The following is a 26907-nucleotide window of genomic DNA, read 5'->3' on the forward strand; positions in this document are numbered from 1 at the left end:
ACTAGAGTGCTCTCCCACTTCAGGTGCCCTTAGCTCTATGTCATGTCGATCGTGTCATCCTGCTGAAGAGAAAAGGCTGCAAATTTGCCCAGTTCTCTGAGACCTGACCTGAACAAAGTAAACACCAGGGAGCTGAAATGAGCACGGAGTCCTTCTGCTTGTTCCCAAGTGTTAGCTGCTAGGATGTTCTGTCTTTTAAAAAAGAAAATTTGAGTTTCAAGCATTTGGTTCTTAACTCATCGCATCTCTTCAAGATAGAAATTATAACTCACATCATTGCCTAGCATTGTATGAAACATTATTGGGAAGAAAATTCACATAAGCCCTAAACATCCACTTTGTTTAAAAGTGATTTAGAAGCCATTTAATATGGATTTCCTTGGACACAGTGAGCAGGCACATACTTGAAGAGGTAAATTGAATTGTTCACTTAATTTTCACCCTTTAATGGAATTCTCCTGCTCCCGCAGCTCTCTCCCTCTCCCTTCCCATTGCACCCTTTCTTTCCCACCCCCAGACCCAGCCTCCCTTTACTCACTTGCTTTCCATTCGTTGTTCTTTCAGCATTTGGAGCTCAGCTGAAAGGTTAGGGAAATGCCCTTTTGATGCACCTTAGCTTTGAAATGATGTGGTTATTCTTTCATCCAAGACTACACAGGGTGACTTTCTCAGTGCAAACGTCTCTAAGCTTTTGTATCATGAAGTATTCTGCAAAGCTAGGGAATCTAAAGAAGGAATACAATCTCCTGGTCCAGAGGTAATTTTTTACATACTGTTCTCTGGCCCTAACTTTCTATAGGAATGAAACTACGAGGAGCTTCCTTGTCCAAGTGCAGGGAAGCAGAGGGCCAGCTGCAGAAGCAGATTCCAGTGGGAACTTTTGCTCGGATGCCTTCGAACATTTTCATAAGTGATCACTCTCTGTTTATACTGCAGCAGTTATTTTCTTGGACTGGAGGAGGCTCTGGATGGAATTCTTCTAAAATTACATTAAGCAATTATAGGGGACTCACATTCTTGGAGCTAAAGCTTGTGCTACCCACAGAACACCCTCTAGCTGGAAAAATCTCTGCGAGGCCTAGAAATACTGGAACCCAGGACAGCCTACTGTGCATCGACTTCTATGCCTACTCAACTAGAAAATAAGGAGGGAGAAGCACAGCACGCATCCAGCTGACAATAGTCAGTCTTTCTTGTGCAGTCGCGGTCTCATAGAGACAGAAAGCACTAAGGCCGAGCTCCTCCTTTCCCAGATGGAAACGCTAAGGGTCAAAGTGAGTCTGTGGCACGGCTGGGGCTGACATTCTTGTCTCCAGAGTCCAGATCCTGGGTTCTTTCCACTACACTAACTAGAATTGCAATTTGGGTGCCAAATAAGCCTAGTTTGGAAGCTACACAAATCCAAAGGGAGATAGTTTTCCTATTCAGCATCTTAAATTGAATATGTATAGAAACTGGACAAATCCAATCTTAACTGCAAAACTCAGGGCAAACGCCATACTTGGGTCCTCTACATCTTTAAGGCCTTCTTGAAGGAATATTCTCAGGACTGCTCTTTCGTCTCTGAAGAAGAGGTCCCAAAGTGACTCTCTGTTCCATTCCAAATGAGCGTGTGGTTAGACATGGATGCTTGGTCTCTTTATAGGCCTTTCCTTGAATACTTGAGGTTTTTTAGACATGAACCATTATTCTTAAAGGAGGACCTGATAAATCATGACAGAATTTTCCAAACTAAAATGTCTGAGAGTTGGAACCAGTCAGAAATTTTTAAAGTAAAAGTGTCCTGGTAGTTATTTTGTTATTGATGTTTGTTTGTTGATTTGGGAGCTTGGTTTGTTTGTCAACTTCACACAAGCTCGAGTTATTTGGGAAGCAGAGCCTCACTTGAGAAAATGCCTCCATCAAATTGCCTAGAGGCAACTGTGTGAGGCATCTTCTTGATTAGTGATTGGCATGGGCAGGCCCATCCCATGGTGGGTGGAAGCACCTGGGGCAGGTGGTTCTGAGTTGTAGAAGAAAGCAGGCTGAACAAGTCCTGCAGAGCAAGCCAGTAAGCAGTATTCCTCTGGGGTCCCTACTTCAGTTTCTGCCTCCAGGTTCCTGCCTTGAGTCGCTACTTTGGCTTCCCTCAAAAGACTCAAAAAACAAGAAAAAAAACTTTCCTCCTCAAGTTGCTTTTGGTTATGGTGTTTTATCATAGCAGTAGAAACCCTAAGACAGAAAGTAAAAAATTTTATATTTGAAACTAAGAAACTGTCTTGGGGAAGGTAACTGTAAGAGATTTCCAATCCTAGGACTTCCATTGAAATTCTAAGAGCATAGAAAGAAGAGAAAGAAACCCACCATAACGACCTACAGCCGTTGGCTGGGTCTGCTCAAAACCAAAAGCAAGTCTATAGGAGGAGCAGTTATGATTCACTTCCCATGACTGCGCCCTAGAAGAAATGGTAGAAGGACTAGAATATGAAATGGGAGGGCTGGGTTTGTTCTGGAAAGACAGTGAGGAGAAAAGGAGAAGGAATTGGTAGACCAGATAAACAATGCATTTGAGAAGACAGCCTCTAACGAACATCTCTGGGAAAGTAGATTATTTTGCCTACAAAGATGGAAGTTGATAGGTAAACTAATGTCTTTGAGTATATGAGTTTTATGTGTATGGTGATAACTACTCTTTCCTGGCTACACAAAGAGTGGAATGAAAGTTCAAATGGCCACAGATGGATTTCAGTTCACTATACCAAAGAACTTCCTAACAGTGAGCGGTGAGGGGTCATAAACACTGGAACATGGAACCAAGAGAGTCTGCAGAAATTCCTTTCCCAGGGATCCTTAAAAATAGAGTTTAGAAAGGTCAGCTGAGAAAGCAGAGCCTGCTGCCTCCTCATCAGGTCTGTCTCTGCCTGCTATTCCTTCTTTTCCGTTGTCTCTTGATAGCTTCGGTCTCTCACTCGCTCTCCCTCTCCACCTTCATCTCCAAACCTCCTTCTCCCTCCCCTTTTGCAGCCAGTGCTGCCCCTGTCCCGTCCCCAGCCCCTGTACAATTGACTCCTGGCAAATCTTCCTGAAGCTGACGGTGTTCATGGGGTCAGACTTCCATTATCCTTTGGTTAAGCACAGGTCTACCCAACTGGTCATTTCATGAAGCCCCACACTTATCAACACTCGTCAAATTCTAAAAGAACCATCAAGGTTCTAAGTCTGGTTTCCTAATAGTGCTCATCCTTTGGACCAGATCAAAGCCTCCTTTTTTGAAGTTTGCCTGACCTGTTTTAGCGTTTGGTCCCTCTGATCAATGTGGCACTTCTAATATCTCATAACCTTTCCTGCTGCACTGGGATCCTTAAGGGCTGTTTATTTCTGTGTCCTCAAATCTTCCCTGAAATGTGGGTCAGACAAAGGAGTATAAACATGTCCAGCTCTTTAGCAAAGACTCCTAGATGGCTGACCTTGTGTCATTGGGAATCTCTACACCTCCTGAGGGTACACTTCTGACAGTACATTTTTAACAGTAACTAACTCCAAATATAACACTGAATCCTGTGATTATAGGAAAGAAAGCAGGACCCCCTGGGCCCAATGGCCCCCCAGGACCTCCAGGACCTCCAGGACCCCAGGGACCCCCAGGGATTCCAGGAATTCCTGGGATTCCAGGAACAACTGTTATGGGACCACCTGGCCCTCCTGGCCCTCCTGGTCCTCAAGGACCCCCTGGCCTCCAAGGACCTTCTGGTGAGTTCTCCTGTCTCTCACCCCTTAGAAACCTTGTCAGTACTTTTGTAGAGCAGAAGCAGGTGATCTTCAAACAGTGGTGATGTACAGTAAGAAATCTGTAGTACAGTGGAGAGCTAGAAACTGAACAAGCTCTGATAGGGCCTGGCCTGCTCTAACTCTTGTTGAGATCAAGCTGTGCCAGACAGGCCATCTGTTCTTGCCCCATGCCAACCCTTCCATCACATTCTGTCTTTGGCTCTAGACTTCCATATAGTGAGCCAATAAACTCATATGAGCCAAAAAAACAGGTATGAGAAAGAGGCCCCAGCCATTCACTGAAGTTCCTGTAGTTACAGATTTGGCCTACTCTGATTTTCAACATGGAGTGCCACATGATGTTTGCATGGAAATAGTTTGTAAGGAGGAATGTCGGGGACTGGACAAAATGGCAACCCTGTTACAGTTTCCCCCCGTGGACTCTGAGAGTCCTTTCCCATTAGTGTGGACAAGTAGCCACTTCTAGTCACGTGGGTAGAAATTTATGAATCACGCAGGCTGTGACTGTAGCAAACCCAGACACCAAGACCACTCTGTCCCTGAGCCAAGTACTCCTCACACTACACTTCATCCTTAAATACCGTGCTGTGCATTCAAATGCCATCCCATCCCTTTGCATCTTTCTGCTGGAGCCCAGCAGGGCACGCAACAGGTACAGCTGCAGATGCGAGGCTGCCTAATTAGAGTTGACAGGAGGCAGCCCGCCTGCACTCCTCCTAGTTGTTAGTGTTTTCTCCTGCTCTCATCCTGTGTCTTAGGTTTTTGAAGAAATGGACTCTTACAGCTGAATTCTCCAGGTGTAAAATTTCAGCCGCAGAACTCAGATTCTTTCCCTTATAATTCAAGCAGGGCTCAGCAGTGTTACCATGGCCACGAGAGATAAAGTTGCTTTTTTTTAATCCAATCATTCCACAAATATTAATTGAGCAATTTCTGTGTACAAAGAACTATATCGCTAAGCGGTCCCTGGTCTCATAGAGTTTATGACCTAGAGTCTAAGAGACACACGTAAAGAAACAAGATCTTTATAAATGGCAGTGGTCCTTGTGAAGGCAGTAAGAAAAGAACAAAGGGCTAAAAAAGCAAGTGCCATTGTCTTGGGGACACACAATGACAGGCATAGCATAGCCTCTTGTTCTCCGTGGGTGCACAGTGGCACTTGCCTTGGGCCAGTATTGGCTAGAGACCAACTTCGCTGCTGGGATGTAGACCCTCTGAAGATAAGGGTCAGGGGCAAGAATAGGAAGGAGAGGAAATTCTCTCCCATTGACAGGCCCCACATTGTGCTGTGACTTCCTGCAGCTGTGGGCCTGGAGAAGCAAATTCCTCCAGGGATGGCTATGGGAATCCTAGTTCTGCCCCTGGCTGCAGAACTGAGGAGAGCGGGCGGGAGAAAAGAGCCCGGCACTGACTGCCCTGTCCTATTTTGCAGGTGCTGCTGATAAAACTGGAACTCGAGAAAACCAGGTTGGCTGGGGTCACTGTCTTTCTGGGGAGGAGGGATGGCCTCAGGCTTGGGGTCACCTTGGAGTCTACTCCCTATGAAATTCCATGAGGCTTTATGTTCCGTTGCCCTGGAGGTTCCGAGGTTTTCCCTGGCAGCCACTGTCAAGGTCTGAATTGAAAAGCTTTGCCCCAAAGATGTGCCTTTAGCTAAGGGAACAGAGTCTTGCCTGGACCATTCTACTCACTCCATGAGTGACGGAGGGTCACTACAGCCACGTTCAGTAGTCTATAAAAATTACCTGCCTGTACCCCTAGGTCTCTGACTTCCAAGTCACCCCGGATACCTGAAGGGCACTCTGACTGCCTGGACTTTGGAGCTGAGAAGTTTAAGAGTATGTCCTTGAAAAGCAGCCAACTAGCTCTAGGCTGTGGCCAGCCTGGGCTTCCCTTTTAATAGCCTGAGAGGTTCCTTCCTAGTCTTTGAGCCTCCCAAACTGTCTCTTTTGGCAAGTTCTACTGCCTAGCCTGGCCTTGTCTCCTCCCAGCAACCACCCTCACTACTGTTATTTGGCCACAGTCATAAATCTATACGGTTGTACAGACCTTGATGGCTTTGTGGGCAATTTTATATTCAGCAACTTATTAGAACTGCAGATGCCCTTGTGAGAGTGGCCAGACAGAGAGTCTTTTAATTCCCATTTTACAGTTGAGGAAATAACGCTCCGAGACATCACGTTTGGCTGAAGGGTCACGTAGAGCTCAGAGTGCTACTATTCTTCCCTGAGAAATACAGCTGTTAATATCTCAAAACAGAGGAAAGGTGTCAGAATTGGGACACAAAGGGATCTAGAAGCCAGAGGTAACAGTACGGGACTGCATGACATAGCAAGCAGCCACCACAGTGACTCTCCTCTTCTCATCCTCCCAGCCAGCTGTGGTGCATCTGCAGGGCCAAGGGTCGGCAATTCAAGTCAAGAATGGTAAGAATCAAAGTAGTCTCTCTCCCTACAAGGAGTTTCCCCGTTCCCTCATTCCCAGCCTCCGAATAATCAGCCAGCCTAGCTCCTCCCAAGTCCCTGAGTATCCTTGGCACAGAAGGGCATTTCCTACTCCATTGTGCCCTCTACTGACTGTCATAAGTAACTGCTTGCACCAAGATGAGTTGCACCCAAATTGCGTTTAGTTTTGCTTTTGCAGTGCGAGGGGGCAAACCCGGGACCTTGTGAATGGTAGCCAAGTGTACTATCAATGGACTGCATCCTCAGGCTCTAAATTGCACTTAGAATCCACTAATGTGGGATCTGAATAGGACTGGGGACATCATCTACCTAAGTTGTCTTGATGGTTATGTCAGAGTCACCACGGAATATATTTAAGCATTTTCGCAAGTGCGAACTCAGGAATGTAGAGCTATATTAAATAGATTATTTTGTCTTATTGCTCTATACAGAAAATGGGTGGAAAAGGTATTTCTCTCAGAGAAGGTGATATGTTAGTCTCTAGCAAATGTGAGACACTAGTGTCTATCAAAAGTGCAAAATGTCAGTGGGGCCGAGAAATGCTGATTTCATGTTATCCCTTCACGTATGAGATGGGGAAAGAGTCCCAGAGAGACTAGGAATACCGAAATGAAGCATGTCGTCTTCTGTCTGCGCGGCACCCTACAATTCCCAAATGTTTTGTCTTTTGTTTTTTTGACCTTCACAACCACCCTATGATGTGGGTATTGCAATTCTCCTTTCTTTTACAGACACAGAAACGAAAGCTCAGAGAACTTAATTAACTGGTCCAATATTTTGTAGCTAAGTTAGGAGATGAGATTCCAAACCACAGCTTGCTGACTCTTGGCACTGTGCTGTGCTACTTCAGTGATGTGTGTGTGTGTGTGTGTACACGCCACTGAATGATTAGGTTCATTTTCTTCCCCCAAAGAGACATGAACATTCATTAAAGAACAGTACTATGAAATAATGTCCAGTCTCCAGGGTGCCCAAAACCTAAAATGCATGAACCCCCAGGAGTCTTAGGAAACAAGCCAGCCAAGATGCCATATGCTTACAGAGCTTGGCGTGGAAGGGAGGGGTTGTGAGCAGAAACAGTAAATAAAGGCTACAAAACCTGCTACATGAGGACAGCTTTTAAGAATGCAGTGAGTCCTCACCTGTCTGTGCTGCGTTCCCCTAATCATCAGACTCAGTTCCTCCTTTGACTGCCATGTGAATACCCACCTATCTTAGTTAGACTGTCTGTTGCTGTGAAGAGACACCATGCATGACCACAACAACTCTTATGAAGGAAAACATTTAATTGGGGCTAGCTTACTGTTTCAGAGGTTTAGTCCATTATCATCATGGCGAGAAGCATGGCAGTGTACAGGCAGACATGATGCTGGAGAAGGGGCTGAGAATTCTGTATCTTGATCCACAGGCAGCAGAAAGAGACTATCTTCCACACTGGGCATAGCTTGAGCATATGAGACCTCAAGGCCCACCCCTGCAGTGACGCACTTTCTCCAACAAGGCACATCTACTCCAACAAAGCTACATCTCCTAATAGTGCCACTCGGTGTGGGCCAAGCATTCAAACACAGGAGTCTATGGGGGTCATTCCTATTCAAACCACCACCCCAGGCTAATAGCCTCACAATAGAAGCAGAGTAAGAGAAAACACCTAGGAGCCCTACAGAGGCTCAAGCTCTGTGGGACCAGGGTCCTTGGTGACCATAATCACCATCCATCTGGAAGAACAGGGTCAGACAGGAACCAGATTTGTTTGGGTATCTAAGTGGTGGCCTTAATGCTCATTCTATGGCAGAAGCCGCTCGTTTTGTTCCCACTATCATAACAGAACAAGTAGTTTCCAGTCCCTCTGGGCTAATTCCAAGTCATAGTTTACACTGGCTGCCAGAAGTGAGGAAGGCAGCGGTGAGAGGCTACTAGACAGAGAAGTCCATAGACATACTGGAACTGGAACCTACTGCTAACCCAGATGGCCTCCTTTTCCCTCATACTCCAGAGAGGCAGACCTTCTGAGACTGGTCAAGGATGGATGTTTAAATCATAGTATTTTTGTGTGAAGAACAAATGGCTGAAAGAAAAAGCCCCTGTGAGCTTAGGTTGCCTCCTCTTGTGGTTGGAAGAAAAATCTTCCTATGTGCAGGATGGAAAGAGAAATATTCCTCTCTCCTCCCGTGCTTGGGTCCCCACCTGAATTAGGGATATGAAAAGATGCTTTGCCAAGGGTGCCTCATCTCCTAGGCACCTTCCCATATCCTCCTAGCTGGTCCACGGCAACCTGGCAAGTTATCCCCGAGTATCGTGAAGCTCCCCCTCACCTCCAGGGCCTGGTTACTAGTGGTTACTATCCCTGCCTGCCTTGGAATATGAGCGATCACCCCAATACCCAACTACCACTAGCTAGTGCTCCAGACAGATGGATCATTTGATTAAGTGGTTTCCTGGTGCCATCAGGAGGCTTCCCAGAAAGGAGTGGGTGGTGGAGGAGCCATAGAAAAGAATCTATTAAGAAGGTAAAAAGACACGAACCTCTGAGACAAGAGCGGAATTCGGGTGATATTGCTAGGGAAGTGAAATTGAATACTAAGACTTAGCCTGCCACTCAGTGTCTGGATTTTGCCTGTGCAGTCACCATAACAACAAAGAAAATCTGGTTCTGTGCTTACTCTCCTCTTGCACCATCACCACCTCGGAGTCCAGCTAGAAGATAAAGAGCCTTGCTGATGAAAAGGTCGAGAATGCAAGGATAAAGACGGGTGTGCAGATCCAGAGGTCCTAAGGCAGGCCTAGAAGCCACTTTACAAACAGTACACCTCTCCTGCCTCCAAATGTTCTTCTTAAAGCTTGGCCCTTGAAACTTATGGTCACCAGGGCTAGATAGGGTTGGCAGGGAATGGGGGAGTGGTACTGCTTGGTATTTATTTGTTTCTGTTGCCCAGATTATCTTGACATGTACTGAGTGACTGCCCTTCTCTCATACTGAGATCTTTCAGGTGGAGTGCTCAATGACTGGTCTCGCATCACTATGAACCCCAAGGTGTTTAAGCTACATCCCCGCAGCGGGGAGCTGGAGGTACTGGTGGACGGCACCTACTTCATCTATAGTCAGGTAGAAGTGAGTACGGTCTTAGGCCTAACTCTTCTTATATCCAGGGTGCAGATCTGGTGCAGGCCACCTAGGGGCACTGTGGAGCAAGCCAAGACCATCCAATGGCTAACTTCCTGCTTTGCTGGCGAAAGGGGTGGCGAATTCCACACTGGGAGGGAGCTGACGGGAGGAAAGACCAAGAGAACCTGTTTCATTTTTTCCCTAGCAAAGTATGACTGAAAAACTGTAAAGAGACCCCTCCCACACCCTGCTGTCTGACTCCCTCTTGTAGGGCCCCTCTGAGTTGTTTGGTTCCACAGACGGACCCATCCTTGCTCTGAGTTTTTGAAACTAAGTCCCAGAGCTGCTGAGACCCCTCCCCACAGCACTGCTAGCTTGGGCATGACAATGAGCAGTGCTCCTGTGGACCTTCTCTCTGCCTCAAAAAGATTTCTGACTGTCTTTCCTTCCTCTTTCTCCCATTTGTGTCTGTCTCTTTCTGTTGTTCTTGCCTCCTTCTTGATGTCATTCTCCCAGACCTTTCTCCCCTCCACTTTTGTCCTTTTCCTGCCCTGGGCCCACTCCCCACAGGTCTGCCAGTGGCCATCCATTTCCATCCCTCGTTTTGTGGCTGCATCAGGGCCCTCCTCAGAGCTAGAAGGAGTAGATAAGCCTGCAGGTCAGGGTTTCTGGGCGGCAAGCAGGAAGCCGGCAGATAAACAGGACTGAGGAGCCAACATACGGCTCTCAAGAGGAAGTCAGCAGAGAAGTTGGGTTAACAAACACCTGCCGGGCACACAACGTGTCCTGACATAGCTTGGCCCTGGCCCAAGAGAGTGTGGCACTTAAATACACTGTTTCCAGTCAAAGAGCCTCCAGAGTCATTTTGATGAAGAGATTTAAGGTGTCAGATGAAGGAAGGTCCCCACTCCTATACAGCATGTGGGCATAACCCCCATATCCTGTGGATTAAATTCCATTTGGTAGCGGTAAAAAATCAAAGCTCGGGGTGGGATGTGCCGACAAAAGGTAATGGAGGATGGAAAGTAAATTTCTGGACCCAGGGGAGGATTAGGAATAGCCCGTGTGAGCTAAGAAAGTCTCCATGAGAGCAGGCTGTAGGTCCGTACTTCCTCCTTGACCTGAGAATGAAGTTAGGAGCCTAGGATTTGCTAGCTCATCTGTATGAGCTGGCTCTCCGTCGCTCAGGACCTGCGTCTCCAGCCAGCCAGTGGGAGGGCCAAGGTGTGCTGAGTCGGGAGAGGAGTGCAATACCGGAGCGGGTGTTGCAAGCTCAGGAAGTTTCTGTTCGCAAGCTGGAGAAATGGGAAGTGATTACTGTGAGCTCCCTCAGGCATCACAGATTCCTAAGCGCTCTCCTAAACAGTCTTCAAGATGGGAAGCGGAGGGTAGTGGATCTGGAGTGCCCAGTAAGCACTGAAAATGTGCAAAGCAGAGCTTCGTGCCAGAGCTAGGGAGCGAGGCCAGTGAAATGGAAATGAGGCTCAGTTCTTGGAGTAGGAGGACAGTGATCCTGTCACCCTGCTGTTCCTGTTGACCAACTGGCACCACCCCCCTGCGCAGGGTAGACTGGCAGCTCTCATCTGAGGAGGTTTTATCTGCTCAGCAGGGGAGGGCCCACCCTCTTTTTCCTCTCTCCCCCAATCCCTTCTCGTTGCCTCTCACCCAGGTGTACTACATCAACTTCACTGACTTTGCCAGCTACGAGGTGGTGGTGGATGAGAAGCCCTTCCTGCAGTGCACCCGCAGCATTGAGACAGGAAAGACCAACTACAACACTTGCTATACTGCAGGCGTGTGCCTCCTCAAGGCCAGGCAGAAAATTGCCGTGAAGATGGTACACGCCGACATCTCTATCAATATGAGCAAGCACACCACCTTCTTTGGGGCCATCAGGCTGGGCGAAGCCCCTGCATCCTAGATTCTCCCGTTCCATCCTGCCCCATGCCCCTGCCCCAGGTTTGGGAGCCAGGACTCCCAGAACCTCTAAGTGCTGCTGTGGAGTGAGGTATATTGGCGTTGCAGCCACAGAGAGAAAGGCCCCAGTGCTATTTATTCCCCAGTGACTCCAGGATGACAAGGCCTGCGCGACTTCCCACAATGATCTTGAGTTGCCAGGACAGTTGATGGAGCCCCAGGGTTTTCAAGAAGCAGAACCTCCTTAGGCTCCCTGCTGGCTGCCTTATGGTGACTCCTCAACCCCTAGGTCCCTCATCAGATGTATCATTCATTGCACTAAACCGGAGATCCAAGACAGTAGGCCACAAAAAGCAAAGGTGCACTCCAGATTCTAGGGGTGACCCTCTGACTCCAAGGGGGCTGCTGCTTTTCTCTTGGCTGGGGGTGGCATCAGGTTGCAACTTAAGGAGAGGATCAGGTCAAAAGAAGGCAAGTGCCTGTGGCAGAGACCCGGGCAATTAGCTGCCAAGCAAGCATCCTTGGCAGAGGAGGCATTTTTGCTGTATTGCACTATGACCTACAAGAGGCTCAAACAGCTCTTCCCACTCAGGCTGAGAGGTACACTGTGGCAGCTTGCTGGACTCCAGAGCTGGGAACTTTGCTCTACCTTGGAATCATTGCAGGCATGGCCACACCCCTGCCTATGTAAGAGCCCGATACTTGGGGCTGCGCATGTCTCACTTTGTTTACAGCTCTGCTCCACTCTCCGAAAACTACCTGGAGTCTTCCCACCTGCCACCCTCCCTAGACTGACTAGAAGTCCTATCTTCTCTCTCCACAGTGCCTACCTCTGTCTGAGACAGGTGCCTCATGCGGGACCCATCTCTCATGAGTCTGGTGTATTCTTTAAATTACCTGGGCACAAAGAATTTTCCATTGATTAAGCAATACAATTATTCATCTAATTCTAACAAAATTGTGTCTGGGAGCAGATGGTTAAACTGGATAACCTCCAAAGGCCCCTTAGAGTTTGCATATCAGTGGCTCTCGAAAGTTACCACTATGGTAGACTTCTAAATTCCCAAAGCCCAGACTCCCTTGGACATTAGCAAAGCAGGGTTTTTCTACCTGGCCCAGAAAGGGGGAGAAGTAGGAATTGGAAAGCAGGGAGATTTGTTCATGTTCGTTGCAACCCCAGTGATCGATCAATCAGTCAATCCAAGTGATCATTAGGTCAGTGATCATTAGGTTAGGTCTCATCTGAAAGAGCAGCAGCTGATGACCCACTAGCCCAGTCTTCCTTCAGAAGCAGATTACTGTCACCATAGAGGTCTGTGCTGCTCTCCTAGAGACAGCCTCCCCAGAAACCTGTCTGACTATTGGGCAGGGCTCTGACCCCTAGTTCAGATCCAAAGGCACCTCCACCAATTTTCCGGCACGGTCCTACGCTGGGATTATTCACACACTTTCTTTCCCATTGCCTGGCCTCAGAGTGTCAGGTGCAGCCCAAAGCAGAGAGGGTCGGCCTTGTTCAGCCTGCTCCTCACGCGCCTGAAATGTATTTCTTTCTGAAGAGATGGAAAATACATCCCTGAATGTCATTAAGAACAACAGGTTTCTCAGGTGCGCCTCCATTTCCAAGTAGCCACATTGCTTGGTCCTTCAAGGGTCAGGGCAGGAGGTGGTCGGGCTTTGTCTAATGGCAGCCTTCCAACCAGAACTGAGGTAAACTTTAGACCTGCATCTGACCCTGAAGGCCTTGAACAATCAGCAGGGGCAGCAGGAACTACCAAACCCTCTCCTTAGTATTTGAAGATTACTTCCTCTTTTATTATTTTCTTTGAAGAACGCGGGGTAGAGAATATCAGAGTTATATTATATAGGTAAGGCTGGGGAGGTAAAGGGCCTTGACTAAGATCTCATCCAGTGTAAGTCACAGATTTGAGCCTTTAGTGAGGTCTGACTCCCAAGCTAGTCCCTTACCACAGCACTGTGTGGAATTTGGGGTCCAGGAAGAACAAATAAAGGTGATTGTATGGAACTGACAGCATTGGGGGGTCCTAGGGAGAAACTTAACAATCTTCAATTTTCATCACTTGATGGTACTGCCTGTTTTCTTGCCTGCCAGGGGTTCTGTGGGAGAAGACTTGGGTGTTTTCTTGGGAATCAGCCCCAGTGATCAACCTTAAGAGTTCTTGTCTTGAGAAGAATCTTCCATTCGAGCTCTGGGTCCCACAGAGCAGGTAGCCTTCAGGATCTTTCACGCATCTGATAAAGCAGCAGCTGTCCACTGAGGAGCTGCCATGGGGGGCAAGACTTCCATTTCTAACCCTAGACACAAGTTCTAGGAGCCGCTCTGCTTCCTGTAGCTGAGTGTGACTCCTTCTCTCCTTCTGCCATATTACAAAGACCTTGACGTTGCCTGAGTCTCTCAAGAATGGGGGGGGGGGACCTGCTAAGACACTTCTAAAGCCCATGGCTGGGAGGAAATGAGTTTCCTAACTGTGCCCCTGCAGGACCTGCCAACCCCATCGCATTCTGTGCGTGCAGATCATAGGAGAATTGGGCTGCTCATCCTAACCCCTCACAAGGAGTCCTAGGAGAAGAGGGCTGGGGGGAGGAAATCATAGAGAGTGAGGAGGCCTACTGTGCTATGGCCATTGGCGAAGTGGTGCAGCATTTACTGATAGAAGAATAGGGATAGAGATTTACAGTTGGAATTGTTAGGATGTAAAGTGACCCCAAAGCTAGCAGAGAGAATGGGATATGTTTGAGTAAGCAGATGACAGGTTTGAAGGAAAATTGCATAGCAGGAGCCTCTACCAGCTGCCTGAGCTTCAGAAGCCAAGTTGGCACAAAATGTGACTGCTGGATGTTATTTGGCTACTGGTTCCCTGGAAGATGTAGCATTTGCCTTATCTGCCCCTTTATCCATCCTGAGCCAAATCTCTGTAGCTTAGGAAACAAGAGCTAAGGACCCTAGAGGTAGGCGAGAACTTTGATCCTCGTGTGAGTGTTTGTGTTTTATGCAGCTTCTAGTAGATACAAACAGATCTAGAGAGATTTTGACCTAGAAAGGCTCTTAGTGAGACTACAGCCCAACCTACATCCCATCCTGTTACTCGTGTGAAAGTGATGCTCAGACAGGGAAAATGGCCTGCCCGGGACAGTGAGCAGGTCCCACCTCCAGACGCAGCAGTTCCCATGGGGCCTCCTCTTTCATACACCCACAGACTCAAGGCTAGAAGTGCTTGTCTCCCTTCAGGAGCCTGGCCAGGCAGGGAGTGGGCCACAGTCTTCATCGGAGCTCACCTCCTCATACACACTACCCCAAGGCATTTGTGCAGCTCCTGCCTCTGGGCTGGAAGGCTCTGGACTGACTCAGAGCCAGGCAGCTTTTAGGCCTCCCTAGTGTTGCCTGAGTTCCCACCCTTGCCTGGGGTCTCCCTAGGCCGTGTGCACCACAGAACCTGATTTGTTTTTTTTTTTTAATTCACTTCAGGGCTCTTTCTAGGAGGGGGTGAGGTGTGTTCTTTATTCAAAAAGCTTCCAGCTGAGATGGGGGTGAGGGATATTTGTTGTGAGAATGGCCTGGAACAGGCCAATGCTGCTTTGGGGAGTCAGCATCCTGTGTGAGATACTGTGTATATAAACTATATATAATGTATATAAATAGGGATGTAAGTTTGTGTAAATTAACGGTTTATTCTTTGCAAATAAAGTGCTCCCCTCCCCACTCTTGAAATCAGCTTGAGCTCTTCCTGCATGTCACATGCTTCTTCATAAGCGACACATGAGCTCCAGGGAAGGCTCGAGAAAACCATTTTGATGAGAGCACCAGAAGGAAACTAGTCTAAGATTCTTACCAGTGCATCCCACTTGCTCTCTTTGCACCAAACTATGCATCTCCAGCTCATTTGCCTTGGCTTGAGGTCTTGCCAGAAGGCATATTGTCACAGGACAAGAGCACACAGCGTGGGGCTGCCTTCAACTTGAAAACGTGGCTTCTACATCTCAAGCCTTGCCCAAAACATCTTGGAAAGATCCAACCTTCAGCTCCCCATTAATATACAAACTGGCTCCCTTTGCAGACAAAACCAGTGCTCAGGGATGTTAAGTAGCTCCCCCAAGACCACTCAACTAGTAAGGGTCTCAGCCTGGCTCTTTCCCTGTGTGGTGTGCGATCCACTCTGTCATGCTGCCTCTACTGCCTGACCCCATGCTGTGTGCTGGAGAAACCCTTGGAAGTTATTCTAAGGAAGGAGATCCCAAGAACAGACAGCCAGTAACAGGTAGCTCAGAAGAGTAGATGGAACTTTTCCCAACCCTCAGCAGCCTCTGTCCTGTTGCAGAGAATGTGACTCCCAAGTAATGTGGATGAACCTGAGCTTGCAGTGGTCAGATGATAATGATACCCAGGTTGGTCCTCTGGCTGCTTTGGAGAGTGGGTTTCAGTTGCAGACGCCTAGAAAACTTAAGAACACCTTGGGATGTCACAGCGTGGTAGACTATCTTTAGTGTCAGGACCTGGGCTTGATGCTCAGCACCAAAAAGAAAAAGGAAAAAAAAGACACCATATAGAAAAGAAACTCAAGGAAAGTGGAACCTCTGGCACAAGAAACAGCACAGGCAGAAAAGACCACAGCAGATGACCACACTTCTGTCATACAGTGTACAAGCAACCACACGGGCTAGGCATTTGAGACAGCAGGAACGTCACACTGTAGTAAGTACACAGGTTGGCTTAAAAACCAACTTGACAAACTTAATGCAGGAAAATGATTGGACCAGATGACAACCATCTAAGAGGGTCTGTGCACCAAACTGTGTAATACGTGGTTACAACAATGACTGGGCTAAGAGTGTGAGAGACTTGCCACTCAGAAACTCAGAAAGCAAGTTCTTCGTAGCTGCTGGAAGCCAGGCATCCCATTTGATTATCAAAGAGCAGAGTTAATAGGAATGGGGTAGTGCGGGCAAATTTCCTGGGTGGAAATGGGAAAATTAGATCTAAACCATTGACCATTCCTGTATAGCTTTATAGGGTAGAAAGTAGGTATAGACAAGAGTCACCAAGGAATATCAATTACTTAACCTTTCAAAATACTGCCCTGTACTTTCTTTTAGAAAGCAAGACACCATGAACATTAGGACATTGTTTAGGGATAGGAAATGGATTAGATGACTGGAGGAGAAAAATTTTGTGTAGCTCTCCAGTTTGCCACGTTTAGTAACATGCAGTAACATTGAAACTTGCCGGCAGCCTTTGCGAGCAGAGGAAGGATTATGAGTCTCATTTTAGAGTTGAAGAAACAGACAAGAAGTGATGGATTGCCCCTAAAAATCACAGGGCCTGAATGTGCTGCTGTCTGAACCCAATGTCCCTTGGCCCTTGAGGTGCCTAGTCCTGGAGAATGACAGACGCACAAGGTCCTAGAGTCCTCCAAACAGACTAGCTGGAGTACACAGTACCCGAGATGGGCTCTTTATTCTATCCCAGGTTTGCTCAGAGCAACCTCCAGTGACTTCAGTGAAGCCTAAGGTCTTCTCTGTCTAGTGGAAAAGGGAAAAAACTAGGAGAAAGAGATGGAAGTGGAAAAGGATGGAGACAGAAAACAACCAAATGGACACACCCCCACCTCCCTCCAGTGAGGACCGCTCCAGTCACGCGTGAAGCTGCATAGGTGCACACTGGCCTGCTGTGACCAGTTCCACACCATCCAGCCAGGGGAATGTCTTTCAAACTATCACCAGCTCCTGGGTCTCTGAGATGCCAAACTTGGTCTTATGTTGATCAAACAATTTGCGGAGAGCATCAATATAGAGTGTGTGGTATTTGACCACAGTCTCCCGGCTCGGATTCTCAATCTTGGGCAGAGGTAGAGGTTCGCCGACTGCCAAAGAGAATGGAAAAGGGAAAGAGAAAAGCATCAGAATAGTTCACTCCACAGGACATCCCTCATCCTGGAACTCCACCCTGACCCCTCTACTCAGCGACCATCCTAGCCAGCCTCCCTGCCTCCAACCATAGTCAGGATTCTGAGGCTCAGCCACAGAAGTGAATCCTAGAACTTAAACCAAGGCTTCCAATAAAAGGGCCCACTCACCAACAGTGGTTACTGGCTGAGAATATGGCAGAAGGCCCCAGGAGTTCTTGGTAAAGCCACGGCCATAGAAAGCACAGGGGTAGATGTGTACCATCTTCTGGAACCAGTTCTGAAAGCGATTGACATAGCCCCCAGGAGTAAAAATGTGCTGGTCATAGAGGTCCGTCTCTCCAAAGCCATAAGCAGGGATTAGAGACACCCTGCAGAAGAAAAGCAAGCCCTTGAATGCGCAGAAAGACGGGGACCCTGCTGAAGATGACATGCTGAACATCAGTATCCCCTGGGTCTGCCTACAGGCCCCCTAGACCTCAAATCCAGCTGTACCAAGGTATCAGCTGACTACGGTGTCCCATGGCCTAGGCCAGGCTGCCTTTAGGGATGAAATGGTAGCTTCTGAAAGCCCAGTGATCCCCAGGAATACCCAAATCTGAACCACTGTCAGATAACACCCAAAGGCTATTTCATTTGGTTTTTTTCCCCTCAGCCCACATGTTAAGAAGTGAGGCCTTTTCTGCTCTAAGGTGCAACCACAGTCCTTTTGTAGAGAGACTTGTCTTAATGAGAGGCTAAGGCTACCACAAGGCCTGGACAGCACCCTCTCCAGCTCTCTTTGAACCCATAGGTGGTTTTCTTTCCCTCTGCCCTTTTCTTTATTTTGAACTGACAAAATTGAATAACATTTATATATATAGAAGCTGGAGTGCTAGCTCAGTTGGCAAGGTGCTTTCCATGCAGACATGAGGACCTGAGTTCAATAGCCAGAAAAAAAAGCCAGGTGTGGTGGTATGCTGGGGATGCCAGGGAGATGGAGATGGGTGAATCGCTAAGGCTCACCAATTAAGCCTACTCTACCAGGTAAATTCCAGGCCAGTGACAGACCCTGGCTCTAAAGAGAAGGTGGACTGAGCCTGAGGAACAATAAATACACAAGTTGACCTCTGCCCTCCACATGCAGGGACTCATAGGCAAGCATGTGTGTGCATGCGTGCGTGCATACACACACACGCGTCAATTTTTTTTTTTTTTTGATTTTTCAAGACAGGGTTTCTCCATAGTTTTTGGTTCCTGTCCTGGAACTAGCTCTTGTAGACCAGGCTGGCCTCGAACTCACAGAAATCCGCCTGCCTCTGCCTCCCGAGTGCTGGGACACGTCAATATTTTAATGATGGTTCTATTTATTCACAATTGTTTGCAAGCTTCTTTTTCTTTAACTACTGCAAAGCCGGGTGTTCTTCCCTGATGGGCTTTTGAACATCCTCCCCACCCCATCCCACCCCTATGTCCCAGCAGCTGTCCTTACCCATGTCGAAGGGCCATGCGCACAAAGCCATACCGATTCTTCAAGACCAGGGTGGTAGAGCCTGGCGTGCTGTGTTTGCATTCAGCCAGGCCACCAACCACCACGACAAGCATGTTGCCTGTGCCCTTCTGGGTAAGCAGAAAGTCTATGGAGGATTGGCTCACAGAGCAGGCCCCTGGTGGGCAGAAAAAAGCCAAAGGTGCTTGGTTACTCTCACCCCTGCAAACTATTCTTCCCCACTCCCCTCTACAAGGAGCAGGGAAGCAAGGAGCGTCTTCTCCAGCATGTGTTTCTGGGGAGCTGGTTGGCAGCTTTGAAGCTTCTCTTACACATGCCCTGGTTCTCCTTAGGGTCGCCGTCTATGTGGCTGTATGCCCCAGAAGCCACTCACCTGTAGACATCACATAGTCTCTGAAGAAAGGCACCCAGAAAAAGGCTCCTAGTGTGAGTATGTAAGGAGTGATGCCAGGAAAGACCTTGGAGAAGCCCGATGTGTCAGTGGCAAAGTGACCAAAGCATGAATGAGCCATGAGCCCATGAGGATGGCAGGCAAGGATGTAGTTGTGGCTGGGGGAAATATCATGGGTCTTCAAAATCTGTAGAGGAAGGTCAACACAGGAGAGCTAAAGACGGAGAGGGAAACTCCTCTTTTGGCTAGAGAACTGGAACTCATGAATTCCAGCCATGCAGGCTGGGCAATGCGCATCTCCAGGGGTCATTATTTTCCCAGGCCCCCATGTGGTTACACGCTGTACCCTAATCCCAATCCAATGCTATCCCAGGCTCACCTTGATTGGGAAATAATTGCAGTAGTGTTTCCACAGACGCCACCTCCTCACACAGGGGAAACGACGGCCCCCTGAAAACACAGACAAACTCTTTCCACCCCCTCTCTCCTTCTCTGGACTCCTTTGGGGATACCATGGGGTCCTCTCATCTTTTCCTGCCCTCTTACATGGCAACTAGAACGGGCATATCAAGAACAACTTAGAATGGGCCCAGCCTCTGCTTCCTTACCCACACCAATCCCTTTTTTCCTCTTACCAACTCCAGCTCCAAAATGGGTCTTTCCAAGACCTTAGAAGGAGCACTTCCATCAGCTTTCCTAGCCCAGGGAGGGACAGGCTGAAAGACTGATTGGGAACTGCCCAGTGTTAGGAGAATAGCAAGAGGAACATACGGCAACACATCCCACCAGGCACTTACCTCGCTCTGGAGTCTTCCAGTCAAACGCCAACCAGATGAGCATCAGCACAGTGAAAGGCCAGTACGACGTGAACACCACCAAGTAGAGGTTGACAAGGATCACCGTGGTTACTAGAGAGACCCCAGGCCAATGTCAATGAATTGTGGACAATCCCTCACGCCCACACTACTACCCCCACTGAGTTCCATCTACCCCAAAGTCACACACGCTCTGACCAAGGCCCACTCAACAGTCACCCTTCCACTTACAGATGGCCCACATGTCCATGTGCCCCTGGACCTTCTCAACATGATTTGGGTCTAGAAGGCAAATGTGTTCCTCATAGCTGTGCTTCCCATGGCCTCCACCCCCGAAGCCTGCCCCAGCATTGTGTATATGGTGTAGGTAAGGACAGGGGGCCACTAATGGCCACTGGATATTTGAACTCTTAGAATAATTTCTGATGACTTACATTTTCTTCTCAACGTCTTCCCCATAAGGTAGTGGTTCTCAACCTGTGATTGGTGACCCCTTTGGGGGTCAAATATCAGATATTTACATTACCATTCCTAACAGTAGCAAAAATACAGTTATGAAGTAGCAGCAAAAATATTTTTATGCTTGGGGGTGACCACAACATGAGGAACCGTGTTAAGGGGTCACAGTGTTTAGGAAGGTGGAGAACCATTGCTGTAAAGTATCAGTAGAGGAGATACCAGAGAAAGCTAACACCTGCCTTCACCAGATTGGAAGCACACAAAGCAAGGAACAAAGTATAATAAGATAAGGGAGTGTGCTCGGTTGAAGGAAGACAGGGAAGAATGACTAAAGAGCCACGGGTGGGTGCCACATCCACTTGGAATTACACTGGAAACGTAAGCAGCCAAGAGTAAGATAGTGTGAGAAACGGGCCAAAACAAAGGTTAGCAAGACAAAAAAAAAAAAAAAAACTTCTAATTGAACACATTAACACATTTTGTCTTGACTTACTGGAGTCTCATGAAAATGATTGAAATAGTTTAGGAATGTAGGTACACAAAGAGAAGAAGAGTCTGAACTATGCCAACAGTAGATGCGGTATCAGTAAAACATGTGTTCATAAAGTGGATGCAGGGAGACACAACAGGCTTAGAAAGCGGCAAGCTGGTCTCTAAGCACCTGCAATGGCGATGCCTACAGGAAGTCTGCTTTCTTTGGAAAAGTCAGGAAAGACTCAGAATCTGGAGGACCAGGCATCGCAAGACGCAGGGAGGAAGCCCAGGCTCAAACAGCAGAAGCCTGGATGGATTGCTGACAAGAAACTAATTAGAACACTATGTCTTCTCTCCTCTATGCAAATCGTTAATGAAAGAATTGTTCTCTGAAAAAAAAATTGAACCAAACAAGATTCTGTATTCACAGAGCCTACACAGGTCTGCGCTAGGCCCTCTGCATAGATGTTATGGTTGTATAGCCCAATATTCTTTTGGGACTCCTAAAAGTGAGAGTCTCTGATTCTTTTGCCTGCTTTTGGGACTCTTTCTCATACTGGGTTACCGTATCCACCCTTGATGATGCCCATTCTTATCGTAACTTGTTAGGTCATCTTTGGCTGATGTCCCTGGGAGGCCTGCTCTTTTCTGAAGGGATCTGGGGGAGAGGGGAGGTACAGGAGGAGGACTGAGAGGAGTGGAGGGAGGGATAATGGTGGTCAGGATGTACTGTATGAGAAAAGAATAAAAAAGTATTCTGGACTCAGATACAGGTGGGTCTCAACTTATAACAGCTTAACTTACAATGGTGGTGGAAAACCAGCAGGAATCCAGCAAAAACTGATTTTTTCTCTTTTCCTGGGCTAGCAATATGTGGTACCATTCTGTTGTATGGTGGCCAGCAGCAACAAGCCATAGCTTCAAGTCAGTCACAACACCATGATATACAACCAGCATGGGGCAATGTGCTATGTTACTAAGCTGTGGGGTTTGACACACTAGGTATATCAAATGTATTCTTGTCAGTTGGTTGGTTGGTCTGAGACAGTCTCGCAACACAGTATGACAGCCCAGGCTGGCCTCAACTCGTAGCAATCCTCCTGCTTCAGCTTCCAAATTTGTAAGATGCCATGCCTGGCTAACGTATTCATGATTCATAGTATTTACAACTTACTGTCACTTGGAGAACTTCTGTACTTACATTAGCTAGAGCTGAAATATTCTAGATGCAGGGAAATGGTTGCTCAGATGAGAGGAGAGCCAATTTCAGATATATGGTCTCAAATAATTTGTCTCCCAAGCCCTTTCTCCTGAATACTATTAGATGACATGCTACATCAAAATAAGGGAGAAGTCAAAGAATCCACGGTGGAAAAGGCTCAACAGAAGAGGAAACTGAGCATGGGCAGGGCTGGAAGGAAATAAGCATGGCTCCTAGAGTCCACATTTAAAGAGACCCCCACCCTTAGCCACATTCCAGTCCAGCCTCACCTTTGCATACCCCAAGAGTAAGCGCCTTAAACTTTGCCTAAGTGGCCATAAGCACTCTGGTAATAGCAACTGTGCAGAAGGCCAGACTGTAAGAGGGAGATGCTGAGTTCCAGCAATATTTTCCTCAAGGAAAGAAAGCATGAGAGGAATATTAAAGACTCCTCATGTCTTTGCACATATTGAAAGATTACCATGTGTGTGAAATGCTTGCGGGCAAGTTAAAAATAGCTAAAAGATATCTAGGAAATGAAAAGAATTAGGGGCTGGAGAGATGACTCAGCAGTTAAAAGCACTTGTTGCTCTTGCAGAGGACCTGGGCTTGATTCCCAGTGTTCACAATCATCCGTGACCCCAGTTCCAGAGGATCCAACATGTAAGCACATGGTGTACATACATGCATGCAGGCAGGCAAAACATTTCTATTATACAATGAAAATAAATAAATCTTTAAAATTGTTAATTAAAATGTAAATGAGTCAATTATTAGTTCCAAGAAAAAACAATTCACACAAGAAAATATAATATCAGTATGCTTATTTCCTAATTGTAGTCAGACATTTAACCAAAACTGCACTATAAGAATTTTGGAAGGAGCCTGGTGCTGGAAAAGCAGAGGCAGACAGATTTATGAGTTCTAGGCCAGCCTCATCTACATAGTGAGTTCCAGGACAGCCAGGGCTATGTAGAGACCCTGTATTGAAGAAGGAGAAGGAGATAGAGCCGGTGGAGGAGGGGAGAGAAGGGGGAATGGGGAGGAGAAGGAAGAGGAGGAGGAGAAGAGGCAATAATAGCTTTGGAAGAGGTAAATATATTCAAGCATATCATATAGAACTCAATTCTCATTTCCTGTGTTGGGAAGTCAACAGAGAATGCCTAAAATTGTTACATCATACAATAGCAGTGTTCAGAAATTCCAAATAGTAAAATTCAGAAGTATTTTTTTAAAAGACAACACATTACAAAGTGACTGATTCTGGGGAACAGAACTATGGGTAGCGCAAAGGCCAGCACTTGTAGCCTCTGGACAAGAACCACAGAAAACTTCTTGGCTAATTAAAGAGAGTATGGGTCTAGTACAAAAGACACCTCAACTCTCTTAGGGTTTGCTCAAACCCAAGCATGGCGAAAGACATCTTGCGAGCGTGGCTCAGGGAACACCTTGTGATGGAATGAATCCTCCATCTATACTTCCATTGCCAAACCTTAGCTCCACATCTGCAAAATGTCAGCCTTCCCTCTCCTGTCAGGGCTCTTACAGAAGTCTTCTCACAAGGTCTTTGGGGTCCACATGGATATAGCGCCCCATCAAGGGAAAGGAACTGGGCGGGGATGAGAAAGACCACACACACACACACACACACACACACACATCCCGTTGGTGAAAAGGGGCCAGCTTGGTGCCCACATCTGTCACCAGTACCAAGAGCTCTTCCCACACTACCTGTCTTTTCAGTACGGAACCAAATTTGAAGTTCACGAGGTCCTTGGGGTCCACTTTTTCCCTGTACTCATGCTTGTTTCCTCCGTTCTGGATCTTTTTCTGTACCACCTGCCCTCTGCCAGCCCACGCTGGCACCTGTGGGCTGGATCTTGCTTTCACTTTTTCCCACTGGCATTTTTTTAATCCTCACATTGTATTAATTCTTCTCTATGCACTGGTTCCCTCCTAGCCTTTCTTCTTCTCTCCATCCCCAGCACCATGGGCCTGATTCAAATCACCACTCTCTCTCAACAGCCTGACAAAACTGCTGTCACTGTTTCCCTTCCTGCCTCCTTGTCATTGGTTTACTCCCAAGAGCTCAGACTTTCAAAGCCACGACACTAATGTCATCACCCCGTGCCAAACCCTATGCCACATGACCTCACAGGAAAAAGCCAAACTCCTTTAAACAGTTGTCAGTGTTCGCTGTAATTCTCCCCCACCTGTTCGTCCAGTTCCTCCTCCCCCGTCCTTCCTTCCTTTCTTCCGTAAAAGTGTATTAAGTACCAAGTCTGAGCTCACTCCCATCTCAATTACTCACGCCAGCCCTCTGACTACTCCAGATTCGCATTCATCCAGGCCTTTTCGTGGGCCTATGCACTGTCCCCAATGCTCATCCCTTCTTCACCAATTTTTTATTTACCCCTCAAGAATCAACTCAAGCTGGGCACGGTGGCACACAATTGTAAACCCAGCATTTGAGAAGCAGAAGCAGGTGGTAAGTTTGGTATCAGCCTGGTCTGATACCAGTGAATTCTAGGCCAACCAGGGCTACATAGTGAGACCCTGTCTCAAAAAAAAAAAAAAAACCACCTAATTGCTGAGGAATATACAAAAAGATTCTCAATCTCATTTATAATTAAGGAAATTCAAAATAAGACTGTGCCTTATTTATCACTTAAATCAACAGTAACTAGAACTGCATATAGGGTCTCCATTTCCCCTTTCTATTCTATGGTAGCCCTTAAAGCTACATTTTCCGGGGATGGTGCCGATACCACCTTGATCAATAGAGGCCACCGTGAGCTGAGACTCCTACCAAGCTGTTTGGTGCATTTAGTGTGAATGAGAAATGACCATTTCTTCACTTATGCCACCAGATTTCACCTGGAGTGTCCTGATGAATAGACCCTAAATATTATGAAGAACGAGGAGAAGTAACTTACTAAAGGTTGTCCAGATAATGAACAGTTAGAGTCTGAACTGTTACTTTGACTTCAGAAACTATTTTCAGCATCTATGTTATATGTATATATGATATATATGTATATGCATATATGTGCATACATATGTGTATTGTTATATATGCATTTATCATCTCCATCATTTATGCCTATGCACACACACAATTAACACAGCTACGTCTGAAGCATGAGATTCATGATTGGACGGAAGAAGGAAAGAGGAGCCACCCTAAAGGTTCAAGCTTCCTAGACCTTCAACGAATAGTCATTCTTCCCAAATTCGAACTCAGTTCCTTGATCTTAGGGACTTTGCTGTCTTGTGGGAACACAGTCGCCATGATGGAAAGGTGGAAAGACAGTAACAAGTCAAGTCTGGTGAGAGTAGAAAGACAGTACACTCTAGAGACAATATACTTTCCTTCCTATGTTAGGGCAACCCCTGCAGCCTCATTTGCCAGTTACAGTTGGCAATGCCCGTACCAACTTGAACAAAAGTCCACAGTGAGCTGAGCCTCCTACCAACCTGTTTAGTGCATTTAGTGTGAGCACGAACGTAGTCTCACTAGACTGCCAGTCTAGTGCGCACACCAAGCTCCACAACCAATCTCCCAACCAGCAGTGAGCAGATGCAAAAGACAAAAAGAAATTCTCAAGCAAAATGTTAGCCCTTGTGTGCTCACTACCAGCCCAACTCCTCCACTGCCTAGCTTGGGATCTTGGCCAAATGACTTCTACTACATGGAATTCAGTTTTTCCTCTACACAATGCAAATTACTAGTCACATGTGGTGGCTAGACTAGTGTTTGGCATGTAAAAAGAGGCCAGTGTATGTTAGCTAACACTCTGTATCATTGAGCATTACGTGTATAGCAATCAGTATGGCTTTTTAACATGATGATAGCTTCTACTTTGTAAGGCTAACACCAGCTAAAATGAGATAATACATGTGAAAATACAGGGGCCGAACTAATATTTAAGAATTCCTTTATCTGCTTGCTTCCAATTCTGATTGCCCTCACCCATCATTTAGTATTAGATGGTTCTGGTACCTCCCCTTGGCCTCCTACTCTGTGGCTAGTCTGATGGCTGAGGTAGGAAAAGCCCACTATCCTCTTCATCTGCATTCCATTGTACTAGGGCCATGTTCTCGGGGCATGCCTAGAGTCTTCATTCCCAGAGCTCTGACAAGATCACCTAATTCATACCCTTGACTCCTGGCAGTATGCACATGAACTACTGTTTCTGCAAGAATTTTTTTCAGGACCCCTCCTGCAGTGATGGTTTGCTCTAGTACATAGAACACCATGACCAACATGTAATTTTCATGAAGGGCATAGATGTTGAAAATGGTGGAGACATAGTTCAGTTCCTCTCGGCAATAGGTTTCTAAAGATTCCCTCTGCCAAAGTCAACTCTTTCATCAGCTTGCTTGATTTCCTGAGGTTGCAGCAATGCCCTTCTCTTTGGCTGACTTCAGTGAACTTGTTTGCAATGATTCCATAGCGTGGCCTCTAGACTTCACTGTAGACCCGGTTGGTGCTCACTAGGCAAACCTAAAGCAAGATGTGCATGTGCAAACACACACACACACACACAGAGAGAGAGAGAGAGAGAGAGAGAGAGAGAGAGAGAGAGAGAGAGAGAACCCTGCACAGACACATGCATGTCCATGCCCATGTCCATGTGGTCACACAGACCACACAAATACCCCACTCAGATGGCTGAGGCCACAGACCAGGATTAACAACTCTTCTAGTTTGCCTAGAACAACACAAAATTTGAACACTGAACATCCTACCACCCTAGAACCTTCAATACGAGGCAAGCCCATGAAGTTGAATGTCCCTGAATAGTTGAAGACTCACTTATAACAAAGGCACTCAGGGCCCACTGGAAGAGAGCGAGGACCTCCAAGGCGGTCGTGATATCCTTCTTGGTGGGCCAGAACAT

The 26907-nt window shown here is 47.0% G+C and overlaps 2 protein-coding genes across 3 annotated transcripts in view; one reads left to right on the plus strand and one right to left on the minus strand.

Annotated features, from left to right (window-relative positions):
• Eda (ectodysplasin A) overlaps positions 1 to 14758 on the plus strand; it is a 398134-nt gene extending 383376 nt beyond the window's left edge. The window contains exons 4-8 of one of the 2 annotated variants that reach the window (XM_057760446.1): positions 3550 to 3729; positions 5201 to 5235; positions 6143 to 6194; positions 9215 to 9345; positions 11009 to 14758. In XM_057760446.1, coding sequence (XP_057616429.1) covers positions 3550 to 3729; positions 5201 to 5235; positions 6143 to 6194; positions 9215 to 9345; positions 11009 to 11260 — 650 coding nt within the window. In that variant the 3' untranslated portion in view covers positions 11261 to 14758. The remainder of the gene's footprint in view (positions 1 to 3549; positions 3730 to 5200; positions 5236 to 6142; positions 6195 to 9214; positions 9346 to 11008) is intronic. The other variant, XM_057760447.1, reaches the window with a different exon arrangement.
• A 2219-nt stretch (positions 14759 to 16977) lies between these two features.
• Awat2 (acyl-CoA wax alcohol acyltransferase 2) lies at positions 16978 to 26907 on the minus strand. Its single transcript, XM_057760567.1, has 7 exons — positions 26823 to 26907; positions 19852 to 19962; positions 19434 to 19504; positions 19037 to 19241; positions 18646 to 18820; positions 17346 to 17545; positions 16978 to 17132 (listed from the first exon to the last, which is right to left on the minus strand). The coding sequence occupies exons 1-7, from the start codon at positions 26905 to 26907 to the stop codon at positions 16978 to 16980; spliced, it is 1002 nt and encodes a 333-aa protein (XP_057616550.1).

The sequence above is a fragment of the Chionomys nivalis genome, chromosome X, assembly GCF_950005125.1.
Source record: "Chionomys nivalis chromosome X, mChiNiv1.1, whole genome shotgun sequence".
In the NCBI taxonomy this organism is placed as follows: domain Eukaryota; kingdom Metazoa; phylum Chordata; class Mammalia; order Rodentia; family Cricetidae; genus Chionomys; species Chionomys nivalis.

Excerpts from the sequence above, each read along its gene's own strand:
- Awat2 (XM_057760567.1), bottom strand. The coding sequence starts at position 26,907 with ATGTTCTGGCCCACCAAGAAGGATATCACGACCGCCTTGGAGGTCCTC. Across the intron at positions 19,505-19,851 it reads CTGGAAGACTCCAGAGCGAG|GGGGCCGTCGTTTCCCCTGT; the intron begins GTAAGTGCCTGG and ends CTGTGTTTTCAG. Across the intron at positions 19,242-19,433 it reads GCAATTATTTCCCAATCAAG|ATTTTGAAGACCCATGATAT; the intron begins GTGAGCCTGGGA and ends CTTCCTCTACAG.